At 34.7% G+C, this 16,832-nt stretch overlaps 1 protein-coding gene across 2 annotated transcripts in view; it reads left to right on the top strand.

Annotated features, from left to right (window-relative positions):
* PLSCR5 (phospholipid scramblase family member 5) overlaps window positions 1-16,832 on the top strand; it is a 36,421-nt gene that overhangs the window by 5,374 nt on the left and 14,215 nt on the right. For both annotated transcript variants that reach the window (XR_003570343.1, XM_027876001.1), the window contains exons 2-4: window positions 3,177-3,340; window positions 11,468-11,510; window positions 12,809-13,029. Coding sequence is in view for 1 of the 2 variants with exons in the window: in XM_027876001.1 (XP_027731802.1) it covers window positions 3,177-3,340; window positions 11,468-11,510; window positions 12,809-13,029 (428 nt within the window). In the remaining variant the exon portion in view is untranslated. The remainder of the gene's footprint in view (window positions 1-3,176; window positions 3,341-11,467; window positions 11,511-12,808; window positions 13,030-16,832) is intronic.

Below are 16,832 nucleotides of genomic sequence, written 5' to 3'. Positions count from 1 at the left end.
GTACACACTTGACACATAACAATTAAAATGCCAAAATATTAAAGAAGTGAGGAAATGCAAAATAGAAGAATGCCTAAATAATCAGGTTTCTTGCTTTAAGAACTGATATATGTTAAACATAAATCAAAATGCAATTAATCTTAAAAAAAACAATGGAGGCATTTAAATTGAAATAATAACCTGGAAAAACTGTGAAAAAATGAAGATGACAATAGACTAGTTATGAAATATGTTTTTAAATGGATCAACCTTTATGAAGTTCATAACTCATTATTCAATCGCCCTATAGTCTTAAACAGAGGTTAGACCGTTGTCCAACCTGAACCTCCCCTAACTAACATTGAAATTTTGTAACTAAGAAGATATAACTTGTTTCCATGAAAACAAAGTAACCTCTGATGATACTTTAAACAGTGCAATAGTCCTTTCTAACTCTATTTTGCAGATCTGATGAATAGATTCTGAAGCTAAAACATTCTGAATTTCAGTCTGAGGGATTACTTTAAAAATAGAATTCCATTCTAATTAAAGTGGTATATAAAAAGGGTAACATCCCTCTAACACTCAGCAAACCTTTATTAAGAAATCAATTAACAAGTATTAAACGTTCACTATCTCTCCAGACCAAATAGCTGCTAGGAATACAAAGAAAGGTAAAAACACAAAACAGTCCATCTTTCAAAAGGTTTACATGCTAATGGGGAAGACATCATATAATTAAATAAGTACATCTAGGATGAAATTAGGTTAGAAGAAACACCTGTTATATACGCGTAACATTCCAGATGCTCAGAATATGGAGACAAGGATATCTGCCTTCAAAGAACTTGCAAGGATGTCAAAGTCTTTATATGATCATATGCTTTTATGGATAGAGGACTGGACTTTTAAATTAGGTAGATCTAGGTTCAAATCTTGTCTTTTAAGAAACAACATCTTAGCATGTTTCTTCATTTATTAAACAGGGATATAATATCTTTAGTACCTACCTCACAAAGTTATTTCATAGCATATTACACTGAGAAGAGTGGAAAGAGTGCTGGGTATAAAGTCAGAACACCTGGGTTCAAGTACTGCCTTTGGTGTTTGCTTTGGTGGTGTGCCATGGCCAAGTCGATTGCCTCTCTGAGCCTCAGTTTTCTCATCTGTAAATTAAGGGGGTTGGACTAGATGACCTGTACAATCTTTTTCATTTCTAAATCTAAATCTATATAAATCTACAATCTATGCAAAGCGTTTTGCAAATTTTAAAGTCCTATATAAATGTCAGTTATTTTTGTACCTGGGCTATGAGCCAGGACCAATGTTCTAATCCTGCATTTTGCCTTCTCTACTGCCTGTGAATGACAATGGACAAGCCAATTAAAATCTCTATGCCTCAGTTTCCTCATCTAGAAAATGAGAATCACAGAATTTCAGAGCTGGAGGATGCCTGTGACCCACTTAGGCCACCTAATACAACAAAAAGACATTCTCAACAAATGATTATCCAATCTTTGCTTGAACAGTTTCAATACAGGGAAAACATCTGCTGAGGCAGCCTGTTCCACTTTTGGGAAACTCCAATTATTAGGAAGCTGGATTTTATTTTGTTTTGTTTTGTTTTCTGCTGACCAAAAACCAAACTCTGCCCATTGCTCCTAGCTCTTCCTGGATGAATTTAGCTTTGTGGTATGTACTGGTACTGGACAGCAGAGCATATCTTTATTGAGACTTCCAATCTCAAATATTCATTGCATTGTAGATTCTGACAGAATTTTCTTTGATGAAATTGGTACAAAAATGTGTCGAGTGGAAAGAGCATGGCAAGATTACTGCTTCTTGGATTGTCCAGTTTCAGTTCAGATCTTCCCGACTGCATGCCCGGTGCTCTATCCATTGTGCCACCTCCCTGCCCCCTCTATGTTGCTACCACCAGGAGTTAATACATTTTCCACCATGTACACAGGTATACCAGTATTAGTTTTGGTTCTTCCTATGTGGCAAATAGTTCTCATTTCATTTGCTACTGCTATGGAAACTTGCTATGGTGAGCCACATAGAAGAGTTTAACTTTTTTTTCACATGGCAATCCTTCAAATAGTTGAAGACAATGACAATTTTATACCATAATTAACAGTATAATTGATAGCTAGATAAATATTTATTTATTGAATGTTTACTATGGGACAGACATGGTGTTAAGCACTAGGGATACATACAAAAAAAAAAGCAAGACTCCCTATATTCAAGGAGCTTACATCTAATGGAGAAGACAATACATAAAGAGGAAGTGAAAAGTAGGAGGGTGTAGGGGAGGAAGCAGGCAATGTGGCAGATGAAGAGAAGGAGGAAGAATACAGAAGGAAGGTGAAGCATACCTGGGTTTTTTTCTAAAATGGTAATCCTGGGAGAGAGTCACCAATCAGGAGAGCAGGACTTTAGATGGGAGAATTCTCCAGGATGGGAATGCAGAAGACAGGGAGAAAGAGGAGTGTCCAGAGAGAGGTATGAGTCAGGGCTGTCTGGTCTACCTTACAAGGTCACTGATGACTCAGAGAAGATAATACATGTGAAAACACTTCACCATTTGAATGCCACTATACAAATTTTTAAGGTTATGTGTAAATTCCAAGAGCATATGTTTGTAGAGTGATAGAGAAATGAAATTTGCCAGTGCTATAGAAGGTAAAAAGGCTTAAAGAAATGAAAGAAAATGTTTCCCTAAATTGGAAGGGGCCTAGGGCATGGATAGAAAACTGAGAGGCTTCTGGTCCATAGCAACTAGGTAGAATACATTAGGAACTCTAGGAATCCAGAGACTTCTACCATTTGTTCTCCACCCTTGTCTATACCTCTTCATGCAATGAATGCTCTTCAGTCACTCGACTTTCAAGAGGACCTTCTTAAAGTAAATTGACCACATGATTTACCTTTTACCCAATTACTAGAAATGAGAATATAGTTAACCAATTCAGACCTCATCTCCTTTATGGTGCTCAGTTGATCCCTGCTAGAAGTCCTAATAAACTATGAGAATGATGGACAGACAGCTGAGACTTCTTTTATAGATTGATAAGACAGGCACATTAAGGCTTAAATGAAAACTAGAACAAAGAAAAAGTGCACTCTCCCACCTAATAACAAAACAGTGTCCCAACTGTTAAAAATTATATATGGCTCCAATTCTCTTGCAGATGGTCAGTATCGGAAAAGCCGAGGCCTTCCTGGTTTTCTCCCAGGTTATCCTGACCCTGACCATAGTCGTTCCACCGTGCCTTCGAATTCAAGGAAGCAAGTATTACTACCGCCTCTCCCAATACCAGTCAATCTCCCTCCTGGTCTAGAATACTTGAGCCAGGTGTTTTTCTTTTTCTCTTTGTACAATCTCCACCTCCCCAGTCCCCACTACCCCAAAATGAATTTACGCTTAAGACATTGAAAAAGGGTTCAGCAGCTAACTTGGTTTTCCATTTTTTTTAATTCTATTAAAAATCAGTTTCAGATTATAAAATGAGTGTAAAGATTTTTGTGTTTTCTTTAATTCTTCCCTATTGAAGAAAAAAAGAGGATAAAAATTATACAATTCTGTGGTCTTTTTTCCCCCTAAATCCTTAGTTGTACTATTGATTTCACTATAAAATATTAATTCTGAAATTATATTTCAGATCAAACTTATTTTCTATTTTACATTTATTTCTGGTTCATTTTGTTTAGCCAGTGAAAATATATATTTATGCATTGGTCTTTCAATTTATTAAATCAATATCATTTCATTTAACATCAAGGGTTAATTATATGGTCTGTTCTTCTCAGAACCACATAGAAATCTCTGTTTTTCAGCCACATATAAAAGAAAACAGATGCAGGTATCATTGGGCCAATAGTTACAGTGGAAGACATTCAATATCAGTCCCATGCATGTAATTTATAAAATCATTTATATTTTCTATTGGTTAACATATAAAGGGAAGAAATATTTAAATGACTAAAAGTTAGATTTTTATGAGAATTAATATTATGAGAATGTAAGAAAAGTTGTGAAGGTGATAAGAATTTTAGTACCTATTGTTATTAATGCAAGCTATGTAAGTGACTCAATCTCAAATATAAAAACAAATAGTTAAACATACTTTGTATCTATTTAAATATAAACAAATTAATGTTCACATGTAAAATTGCATAACTTTTTTTCATTTTGTTGTTCTGCTTTTTTCTCTCTATTATTACATTTTATTTTTTAATTTATGGAATAAAACAAACATTTCCATAATACAGTACAATAAAAAGCTGATTGCACATGAAACTGCAAATCTACTATGTACAACTTGCTACTCGTTTCAAATATGCAATAAAAATATCATGTAATTTTTTTTACTTTTTATGATTATAAGTTTCCATTAGCATTCTTTGTCCATTCACTTTTTTTTATATTATCTGATCATATTTAGTTAGTACTTTATCTCTGTTTACTCTCACTGTGTACTCTGTTGTTCTGGATCTCTTTTTTTTTTTGTCATTTTTGCTTTGCATTATTTTATGATGGTCTTTTCCTTTTAAAATATATCTCCCATACTAGTTGGTCTTATTTTTATTATATTATGCCAGTCTAAGACTTCACAACAATTTGTCTAGCCACTTCCTAATTCTCAGATACTTAGATTGGTTGTAGTTTTGTTTTTAATTACAAAAAAAATGCTATTTGACAATAACTATTTCTCTAGTTAGCTTCAAATTAATAGTAATGATAACATTTTTAGAACGTTTCCAACAATGAAATTGTAGTCTCAAAGTGTAAGATGATTTTTATAACTTTTATTATAGATTGTCAGATTGCTCTACCAAAACAAAAAACAAAAAACCAAACACAAACACAAAAACTACCCCAATCCCTGCAATTTTGCAATTCCACCAACAATGAGTGAATCTACCTGTTTATCTACAATAGGAATGTGATTTTTTTATATTCTCTTTCAGAGCAGTAATGGTATGGTAAATCCATTGAGACATTGACTGACATAGCTCTAACGTCAAGCCTCCTAGACTTCAATGCTGACTTCAATTGCAGTTATGAACTAGTTCACATGAACAAGAATAAATTCAGACCTATTAGCTCAAAGTGCTTTAGAGGAATATGAACATTTTTGGGAAGCAGGTTCTGATTTCAAATAACTTTACGATTAAGTTTGGAAAACAAGAGAGATGACATAAAAATATAAAAGTACCAGATAAATGGAATAGACATTACATGCTAATGGAGATCAGAGGAGGGAGACATTCTATGATGTAGTATCCTGGCAGCAAACACAAATAGAAATGCGTGCAATTAAACCATACATAAGGATTGCATATTGACTTAGAAAACCACACAATAATGTTCTATTGCATTTTTACTGATTTTGTCAAATATTTCCCAATTTCATTTTAACCTGGTTTCGGCCAATGCACAGTTTTGGCTTAGATTAACCAGGGGAGGCTTCACCAAAGAGGTGAAATATGAGTTGAATCTCAAAAGATAGACAAAATTGAGTAAGTAGAAAGGGATGTAAAAGGCATTCTAAGTGGGATGAAAGCTTTTTCCCAAACTCAGCATCCCATCTCCTACCTCCCTGCATTTGTGGAAGTCATTTCCAATACCTCACTGAATCTTCACCTTCCTTCATGACTCACTTCAGCATCACTTCCACCCTCAAGTCTTCCCCAATCCATCCCCTCCCCAATTGTATATGCTCTCCCCCTCTTCATTACACTATATTGTATCTACTTACACTTATACATTGAGAGACAGCATGATATAATTGATAGGACACTGTTGGACCTCTTGGGCTCAAGTCTTGCCTCACATGCCTTGTAGCTGTCATACCCTGGGCAAATTATTTAACTGCTCAGTCTCAGTTTCCTCACCTGTAAAATGGAGATAAGACTATCACCAACTTTTCTAGGTGACTGTGTGGATCAAATAACATCATATTTACAAAAGTTAAAAGGCTATGCTGCTATTATTATTAATCTCCAATAGCCTTAGTTTTTTCATGCATAAAATCAGCAGATTGGACTTGACCTTTGAGGCTCCTTTCACCTCTAAATCTGCACTCCTATGATCCTATGTTGTATCCCTCAAGCTTCTTTAGGGTAGGAATTATTTTATTTTCATCCCTATGTCCTCATTGCCTAGTACAGTGCACACAGCAAGCATATAAATGTTGTTTCTTCTAAACTACCCCTTTTCCTATTAGAGTGAACATATATTTCTGGACCTACTATTCTTGCAGGCTCATAGTAGTAGTACTAATCTTATTGTCAATAATTTTGACAAAAGTTGTGGTAGCAGGGGCAGTTGCATTGATCTAGAGATAGAAGGCAATAAAATCCAACATCATTTTATAGATGATGACAAGTCACTACTAGCCATTGGAGAGCATCCAGTGTCCCAGGTCTCATATTATGTAGTTAGTTGAATATTCATTGGCACTCATCTGAGTAATGGCTCCACATGTATATAATGCTCCAAATATTTTACTCACAAGTGAGGTGGCTACATTTTTCAGATGTACAAGTTGAGGCTCTAAGAGGTCAAGTGACTTAGCAAGGCTAAGCTAATGAGGGTCTGAGGAGGGATTTGAACCTAGGTCCTAAACTGCAATCAACCTCTTGGCTCATTTTTTCTGATGTTCTCACATCTGAGTCTACAAAGAACTCATGTTAACACTAATATTGAGTTATCAGCACATCTGCTACAGTTTCCAGACTGTTTGGCATTCTTTCAAACCATAAAGTCTGTCTCCTTTATCAAAATCAAATCTCTGTTTCAATTCCCTCAAGGTACAAGAGATTTCTGTTATGCCTGATAGGGTTTTAGCAGGAAGCAGCATATGTTCCTGGGAAAATGTTTATAATTGCAGACGCCTTATCCAGGAACCCACTGGCAGACAAATGCACTTCAGAGACTGAATAGCACATGGAGGTATGTAAAAGAGCTGGGGAAACCAGCCTACCAGCTTCCATCTGCAAAGTGGATCAGCTGTAATAGCTGACTAGAGTTGATTAACTGCTGCAAGCTGTTAGAGGATGTTGTCAGACAGGGCTTTGCCAAATATAGAAGTGGAATGCCAGTGCCAGAGGACTGGATTGCACAATCACATATGGTCACCCCACATCTTCCTCCATCCAGGAATGATCAGACACCCAATGCTTGGCAATGCACAGAGGCTTTTAAAACTATATACAGCATAGAGAGAAAGCCTGACCTGAGAGATGCAAACCCTGTCAGCTCAGTCAAAGCAGAGTAAGTTGTCTAGACACGTGTCTTTGATGCTTTCCTTATCCAGATCTGTCTGGAAAATGAAAGTTTTGCCTCAAATAAATGAGCAGCTTATTCATGTGGAGGATTGTATTTTATTCACTTTATGCAAGAAGATTGCTTTCATGGAGTGAGTATATATAAGCATCCATACATAGGGAAAGATATACTTCATTTTATTTTTGCCATATAGTGATTGTGTGGCCCTGTGAAATTTACTTAACCTCCTAGTTAGCTAAGTAACTCTCTTAAGATGATAAATAAGTTGTAGAACAGTTGCTAATCTGCATTGATGGAAGGAATTTCCAGTTTCCTCATTGTGAACTCACTACATCAATAAATTCACAGGTCTGCAACGTATGGATAAAGGATGACATAAAAGTCTTAGTGTAGTTTTAATCTTTAGTACCTTAAAATTGCACTGACTTTTGGAACGCCCTGTATTTGTGTATATATGTGTGTACAGATGTAGATATATACAGATATATAGTATATTGGGCTGTATATTTTACATATGCACTAAATTTATGTATATATATATATACAGAATATATGTATACATGTATATATGCATATTTTCATATATACCTATATGGTACACATAGGATTATGCTATATTGTGCTGTATGCATATGTATGCTGTATATATGTATATATTTATTTATATGTATGCATATACACACACATACATAGTATATATGGGCCATATATGTATGTAAATAGTGTATTGTATATACATGTGTATATATGTATATGCATGTGCATTATACACATAAATATACATATAAACATGGTTTTGTTGCTGTTCAGTTGTTTCTGTCATATCTGACTCTTTGTGAACCCATTTGTGGTTTTCTTGGCAGATACTAGAGTGCTTTACCATTTCCTTCTTTAGGTCATTTTATAAACGAGGAACTAGGGCAAACAGGGTTAAGTGATTTACCCAGGGTGACACAGCTAATAAGTATGTAGATATAATAAGTGTATACATAGACATGTACAAATACATACATATGTACATATATACATATACACACAGCGTGGCATATTGGAAAGAGTGTTCTCAGGAAAAAAACAATTGGATTTAACTCTTACTTCTTACCAATGCTGGTTATGTGACCCTGGTTAAGTCATGTAATTTTTTAATGTCATTAATGCTGATTTGTATTTATCAAAGAAATTCCTTCTCAGGATCTCCCTACCTTTATAAAGTTACAGATCTATTCAATGTGTGTGTGCATGTGTGTATATGTGTATTTTAGAACTATGAATTCATAGACAGAAGGAACTCACAGGAAACTCCATCTATCATTTCAGATCAACAATTACTATACAACTCCTGTATAGTAGTAGAGAGTTCTCTGGGGAACTGAGAGGTGTGGTGATTTCTGTATGGTGATCATAATAATAACAGTTAGCATTTATATAGTGCTTTAAGGTTTGCAAAGCACTTTACACATGATGTCTTCATTTTATCCTCACAACAACTGTGAAGTTGCTATTATAACTGTGAAGAGCTATTATTATTCCCACTTTGCAGGTAATAAACTAAGGCAATCGGACGTTAAATGGCTTGCCCAGGGTCACACAGCTAGTAAGCATTTGAGGATGGATTTGAACTCAAGTCTTCCTGACTCCAGACACAGCACTCTATCTACTGTGCCACCCAAATGTCTCATGAGGCCAATCATAAGCCAGTTATGTCATAGGCAGTACTTGAATCCAGGCCTTTCTGACTTCAAAACTGGTTCTATATCTTCTTTATCATCCTACCTCTTTCTCCACACATGCACACACACGTGCGCGTGCACACACACACACACACATTATACTGAAGTTTGCCCATTTTTACAGTCTCCTTATATGCTACTATAATTTAAGTATAAATTGTGTTTCTAGCTCCCTTAAAACATGGAATAAAATAAAATCCAATGTTTGAAGCTATCGTCTAAGTAAGAACTGTGTGAAATACAACCATAAGCATTTAGAACATTCAAATTTTATATATATATATATATATATATATATTTGAAGATCAATTCAAACCCCATCTTAACTTTAAAAATAATTCCCAGTTGATTTTAGGGAAAAAAATGATCTAGTCAACTTTGATATATTTATCCTAGTGCCTTCCAAGAAAAGACACATGTCCCCAAACACTCGGTGAATAGACTCATCAACAATTTTAAACAAATAAAATGTTGCAATTATTGATTCTGGAAGAAATAGGTGTTTCTTATTATTCCATAAACAATATAGCAGAATTTGGAAGAGAAAAGGTATATAAATTTGCTATGGAACATGGATGAATTTGATTTAAAACACCTTGTATTTATTTTATTTATTTTGAGGAGGAGGAAGAAGATTCAGACCTCTTACTTATCTGTGTGTGGAACTCATAGGATGGAAAGTCTCTCCACCTAATGTTTCAGGGAGCTTCCTATGCCAGTGAAATCATTGATCTGGTTTTTAAAAAAGTAGAAATAGAAATAACATGATTGTTCATCTTCCTACCTGAGATGGTTGGGAATACCTAGGGAATGAATAGACAATTCTTGAATGTTTTAGAAGCCTGGATTCAAGGCACCAAACAAATGCCAACTCTTGTCAATGCCTGTTCTGAGTTTCCTATGTCTAATGAGTTTAGGAACCGATTTCTACAGGGATAGATATAATTTTTTTCTCAGAAACAACAAAATACCTGTTGAATTCATGAAACATTAATGCTATTTTTTTTTATAAAACATGCCAGCTCAAGTTTTCTTTGGCAAATTATTTTCTTTATTATTCAGTTGTGCTAATGTTTGAAATGCTGAAACTAAAAAAGGAGAATAAATTGGAGATTTCAGTCTTTAGGAAAAAAAATGAAAAAAAATCAAGTCACCACATATCATTACATAAAAAGTAAACACAATCTTGTTACAAGGCATCTTCAGATACTAAACATCAAAAACACCTTCAAATACATACATAGGCTTTTCATATTTTATTCTCTTAAAGAAGTGATTTGCATCACATGGTATATTTGCTGCACTCTACTCTCTCTTATTGGTAGACAGATTATCCACCAATTCACTGAATGTTAGGTTATTGGTAATTCCTTTTGACTGCAAATCCTTACTCAGACTAACAATAATAATATTAGCTTACATTTGTATGAGACTTTTAGTTTTACAGATGAGATGCAATGAGATAATGTATATGGGTGCTTTGCAAACCTAAAGTGCCAGATAAATGATAGCCATTATAATTACAATAATAATAATTATTACTACTACATGTTCAAATGGAATATTTCATTGGATCCTTTTAAAAATAATCCCCATTAACTAGGTATTACAGGTATTTCTATCCCCATTTAAGAGCTGAGGAATAAGCTCAAAGTTATTCAATCATTTGCCCATGATCACATAGCTGGTAAGTAGAGGAGGCTATATTACAAACCCAGGTGTTTCCTTGTACTTGATCTCAAACTCTTTCCACTATGGCTGTTTCTTTCTCTGTTTGAGTTTTTTGTTGCTATGAATAAGATAGTGTGGACCAACTGCGGTGAAGGGGCCATCTTTAACCTAAATCAATTGCTTCCCTAGCTAAAGCAAGGTATGAACCAGAAAGTTTACAAAAATTGACTAGCTTTGCTTTGAGTTAGTCCTTTCTTATCTGTGAGAGATGATCCCTAACAATGAATAGCAGGAAATAGTCAGGAGTTCATGTAAGAGTGGCAGAATAAAGAACTTTGACAATCACACTTTTCCAATGTGCCTTCATGGTTTTATTAGAGGCATTGTGAACTTTCAGAATATCTGAGACATCAGCAATCACACGTAAGATGTACATGCATTTTAAATCCAAAGGTTAATCACTTTTTTTATTTTTGCATTATCTAGAAGCTCTTTTCCTTAATTCTCATATTTAATAGTTTAGTGAAGCTGCTGTTATCATTCTTAGCAATTCTTGCACATAATCCTTCCATGACCCTGTAAGTTGTTACTTGAGTACAACAATAATTGTAACCATTTTTGCCTCATAAGAAATGAGTGCTTTCCCCACATATTCTTTAATAGGGATCAGTAAAACAGATGAACTATATGTACACTGTGATTTATGTTGATGGTTTCTATAACATCTCCAACTTTCCTATGAGGTATAATGTAAACCTGGTATCTCCTTTATGTCATCCTTTAACAGTTAGACCTGATCATTATACACCAGCAGGTGGAGCTGCTCGAAAGTAAGTATGGGACATGAACTTGAACTTTTAGAAATTAAGTTCCTTGTGCTTAGAAAGCCACACTTGTTAATAATTTGACGAGAAATGTAGTTATTAAGTTTCTCTCAAGGCAATGCAGAGATATCAATGTACAACATATGGAGACTATTATTTCCTTGGTATAGGATACTCCTGATGTGTGAATTTCTTCCACCCTAAATAATCTCTGACTTAATAGATAAACCCCAAGCGCTGCCTAAGGTACAGAGAGGCTCACTGACCTGGTCAATGTCACATAACTATATTGTAAGTGACTTATGCATGTTCTGAACCTATATCTACCTGATTCATGTTTGCTATCCACTACACCATGTTATCTCCGCTTTTTAATACATAGCACTGTAAGTTTTACAGTTCATTGGTATACATACATATTCCCCCCAGTAAAATGATCAGTCGATGGATTTAGACGTATCACTTTAAAAATCATACTTTTGGTGGTAATTGTTTATTGTCATTAACATTCTATCAATACAAGGTCATTCTAAAAGATAAATCATATTGACTCATTTCTTTCAGTTTAAGTAATTGGAGGCTTGCTAGAGAATGAATGCATTTCCAGGGGTGGAAAGGGGATGTCAGGGAATATGTGAAGAGCTGCAGGGAGCACAGTTCTGGAATCTCACAACCTCATCAGTGTGTAAATCAATCTACAATTGATTTTACAATTTAAAGATGTTACAAAAATGATCTGCTATTGATTGGGCATTGTCAAATAAATAATTTCCATTTCTACCCCTCCCCTGAATTTTTCCTAATATATGTCCAAAACATGACTAAAATGAACACTAAAACATAGTCCGATAAGAAATTTTGTCACAAAGGGGATTTAGAATTAAATCATTATCTTATTCTTTAAGATACAAAAATAACGTGTGAACTCTTTGATATTTAGCTTTGAATTTTAAACAGACAAATATATGGATTCTTTGTTATTTATTTATTAAATTGAAATGGTGGGAGAGGTATATAGGAGTTTCCAATTTAGCACAGGTCTGTAAAGAAAATAAGAAATCTAATCCCATATCATTACCTACAAAGTATCCTTGTAGGTCAAGGGATGGAACTGATATAAAGTAGACATATAATTAAAATCATAAATCTCAGGTGATATGAAATGGGTACTACAAATTTAATGATGTAGTTAGAAATTTATTTTTATTTTCTTCATAAGCATTAAATGGACTACCCATTTACATAGTCAAAGAAAATTCATGCTAGATTATAACATTTTGATTACTATTTTTCCCTTCTCTTAGTGATACTTGGCACTGAAACTTCCAACAAATATGAGATTAAAAACCGCTTGGGACAAAGAGTATACTTTGCAGTAGAGGAAAGCATCTGCTTTAACCGTAATTTCTGTTCACCATTAAGATCCTGCACTCTGAGGGTCACTGATAACACTGGTAGAGAGGTGATTACAGTGCACAGACCACTGAGATGTACCAGCTGCTGGTGCCCTTGCTACCTACAAGAGGTTAGTCTTCTTCAACATCATTTAAGTTTTTTTTTCTTCCTCTTAATAAATAAATAAAATAAAATATTCCTATTTAAATAGCATTTAGTTTGAACCCTGGATGACAAATTTTAATGCTTGTAATTAGCATGCCATGCTTTAAGAGCAGACTAGTTTGAGAAACTACTTGATTAAGAGTTTTCATTTCCAACCAAAACTATTGCAGATTGGAAACAAAACAAAACAAAACAAACAACAACAACAACAAAAACATTGAGCCTAGGGCAAGCATCATAAATTGCACCTGGGTAAGTAGCAGCAACTGTGCTTAGCTGGGGGAAAGGGGAGCAAGGTAGTATGAGGGAAGAATTTGTCCCAGTCAACTATGTGGAAGCTTCTTGTTATAACTGATTATTCTTGCTAAGTGTTAAACTGTTGTTTGTACAGTGGTAAAGGGCTCTCAGAAGCCTATCTGAATTTGGCACCCTATGACAAAATTCCAACTGCTGTACCCAAGTTGTACTTCTACATTTCATACTTCATGTAAATGATGTGTGTATACATACATACATACATATATATATATGCACACACACACATTTGTATATATATGTATATACACCCACATGGATATATACATAAACACACACATATATGTACATATATGTATGTACAGTCTATATGTAGCTACTATATCCCTATAATAACTACATCCTTTTATGTCTAAAGATGAGACTTCAATAAGAGAGATTAAGTCAATGATGTCAATTACAGTTCTAAAAAGATGATCATTACAGTCAGTTTAGGAAGCTCTACCCCATTTATATGATGTATCATATATAGAAGCATAACTATAGATACAGGTGATAGATATATGGATATAAATATAGATGATAAAAAGAAATCACATATACATACATATATACAGAAAGAGAGACAGAGACAGAAAGAGACAGAGAGAGAGAGAGAGAGAGAATAACTCCAAAATCCATCAGGAATAGAAAAGTGGTAAAAAGACCCACCTCTTCAAACCTTCTCTAGTCACCAGCTCCATTCATTATGGTGAGATGGAGGACCACTAGGCATTAGCATCTGCCCTGCTATTACATCCTAAGGTATTTCAGGTCTTATCATCTACCCTCCCTGTACGCCCTGCACACCCTCATGTTATCATCTGACCTACTCTCATAGCTTAAGGACCACCTCCCCTCCCTGCATTCCTACCACTACACTCTTAGAACTTCTTGGAATTTCCATCCACCTTGAAGCTGAACCTTTTTTTTTCCAATGTTATATCCTTAAATTAGTATACATCCTCTTTAAGGACAAAACTGCCTTACTTTTTTTTTTGTTTTTATCACTAGAACTTAGAATAATGCTTACAAATAGTGAGCACTTATTAAATGCATTTTAGTTCATCCATGCATGTGTCAAACAGGTTTTAGGTGTCTGTAGTGCATTTCAAGTTTTCTGTGCACTAAGAATATTACATAACTAGTATAATGGGTTCATCAGGAGAGCTTCTGAACAGTTAGCTGCTACAGTGACTATATACATTTCAGTAGCTCTTTGGAAGGAAGGTGAAAGGATGGTGGGAACTGGCTTGTTTTCTCTGTCCCTAAAGGCCAGAACTAGGATCAGTGGAGGGAAGATACAGAAAGATGGAATTTGGTTCGATGCAAAAAACAAACAAAATCTCCCTAGCAATAAGAGTTACCCAAACATGAAATGGGATGCATCTGGATTTAATGGTTCCATCCCTCTCTCTAACTGGGGATTAACATTTGTCAAGGTTGCTGCATGAGGGATTTCTGCACAAGGACGGAGTGGGCTAATGGCCTCTAATATTGCTTCCAACACTGTTTCCCTAATACTGTGAATTCATCTTCTACAAACTACAAAATAGATAAGCACAAAGTAGCATTGAAAATTCCTTCAATGAGATTATAGAATATAGTGCCAATCTGAAAAAAAAAAATGTTGTTTGCTTCCTTTTTGTTTTCAGATAGACCAATTAGGATTATAGGCCTAGAACTAAAAGGGATCACAAAGACCATCTCACCCACCACACTCATTTTAAATAACAGGAAACAGGTCCAGTAAGGGTAAGTGACTTAGCAGAGGCCAAGGTACAGTAAGTGGGAAGGGAAGAATCAAATCTGAGTGCTCTTATTCTAAAACCAATTGCTTTCCAGTATACCATGATGCTTCCTGCTGACTCATAAACCAAACATATTATCTTGATATCCATTGATAATAAACTACTTTTGTTTAAATTCACCCCTCTCTTTCCAAATTTTTAATAGAGCAAATGAACCAAGGCACAATGTGCTAAACAGCTGAATTGAAGCTTCACTTTGTGCAGTCAACTAGAAAAAAGTCATTTCAGAAATATACACAGAAGAATGAGGAAGAAATATGCAAAGAGGTTGTATACAAAAAAAGCAGAATCAGAAATGAAGGAAGCCTCAAATTACAGGGTGGGAAACTTTTAGAGAAAACAATGGGGAGTCACTAAATAATTTGGAAGACTATGTGTTAGTCAAGTTGGAGTGTAATGAATAAAACTTTAAAGAATGCATGTGTGTTTAATCAAAGGGAGTGAGACAGAAAGCTGAGAATCTAGAGAGAGATGGATTTCTAGTCCTTGTGAGAGACACCCAAGATGCATATGAAAGTTATGATTGGAATCGAGACAAAAGAGTGGATATAGACAAGGTATAAGTATTTCCCAAACACTTTACATTATTGTTCTTTTAAATGGAATAAATAGTTCTAGGGATAATTCTACTGAAGTGAGGGAGACATTTTCATATATATCTGTTGGTCAAAGCAGTAGAATTTAATCAAATATCAAAAGATGCAAATAATAGTGAAAACTAGAAAATGACTCAAAGGTATTAGGAATCTTATAGTGATATATAAACATGAATTAATAATAATGATAATGATAAATATTATTTTGGGGGATAGATAAGATAGGAGCATCTCAATATTTTTTGTGCACATCTGTAATTTCATCAGCATAGGGAACATCTGTGGAGAAAAAATGTTCTTAATCAGTTTCTCTGCAACCTTGAGGCTTGAAAGGTTTCCTGTAGCACTGAGAATTTAAGTGTCTTTCACAAGGTCTCACAGGCAGTATGGGTCAAAGGCCAGACTTGAACCCATGTCAGCGTGGCACTAATGCCAATATATCTATTATGCCATGTATCCTCTCACTCTTTTGTGTGGAGTAACAATATAAAAAAAGAAGAAAACCAATGGGTAGAGGGAACATTAATTCAATCTAATCCAACAATGCTTAGTTAAGTACCTACTATGTGGTAGATACTTAGTTGACACAATTAAGCAGTAGTGAGATGCTTGTGCTAAGATTAGTCCATTTTCATTCAAAGCCAGCTTTTTGTTAGAACTATGTAGGAGCCCTGAGGATGTGTGTGTGTGTGTGTGTATGTGTGTTTTTATGTAATAAGAAAGTAAGCAGAATTTTTTTAAGTCTTGAGGCAAGAGTAATTTTATTTTAAAAAAAAGATATTTTAACACAGCAGAGTCCACACATACTAACCATGAGTCATGGTGATAACCAATTTTCTAAGTATAATAAAATCCCATTGTAAATAATTTTACATTCTTTTTTTCAGGCTTATTTGTATTTTAGTGTTTTATTTTTCCCCAATTACATGTAAAAACATTTTTAACATTTATTTTTTAAAACTTTTGAGTTCTGGGGGCAGCTAGGTGGTGCAGTGGATAGATCACTGGCCCTGGATTCAGGAGGACCTGACTTCAAATCCAGCCTCAGACACATAACACTTACTAGC

This window comes from Vombatus ursinus, unplaced genomic scaffold (genome assembly GCF_900497805.2).
Source record: "Vombatus ursinus unplaced genomic scaffold, bare-nosed wombat genome assembly UNPS02014810.1, whole genome shotgun sequence".
Lineage (NCBI taxonomy): Eukaryota > Metazoa > Chordata > Mammalia > Diprotodontia > Vombatidae > Vombatus > Vombatus ursinus.
The sequence above is the reverse complement of the archived record's forward strand: the minus strand, read 5'-3'. Positions and strand labels throughout refer to the sequence as shown.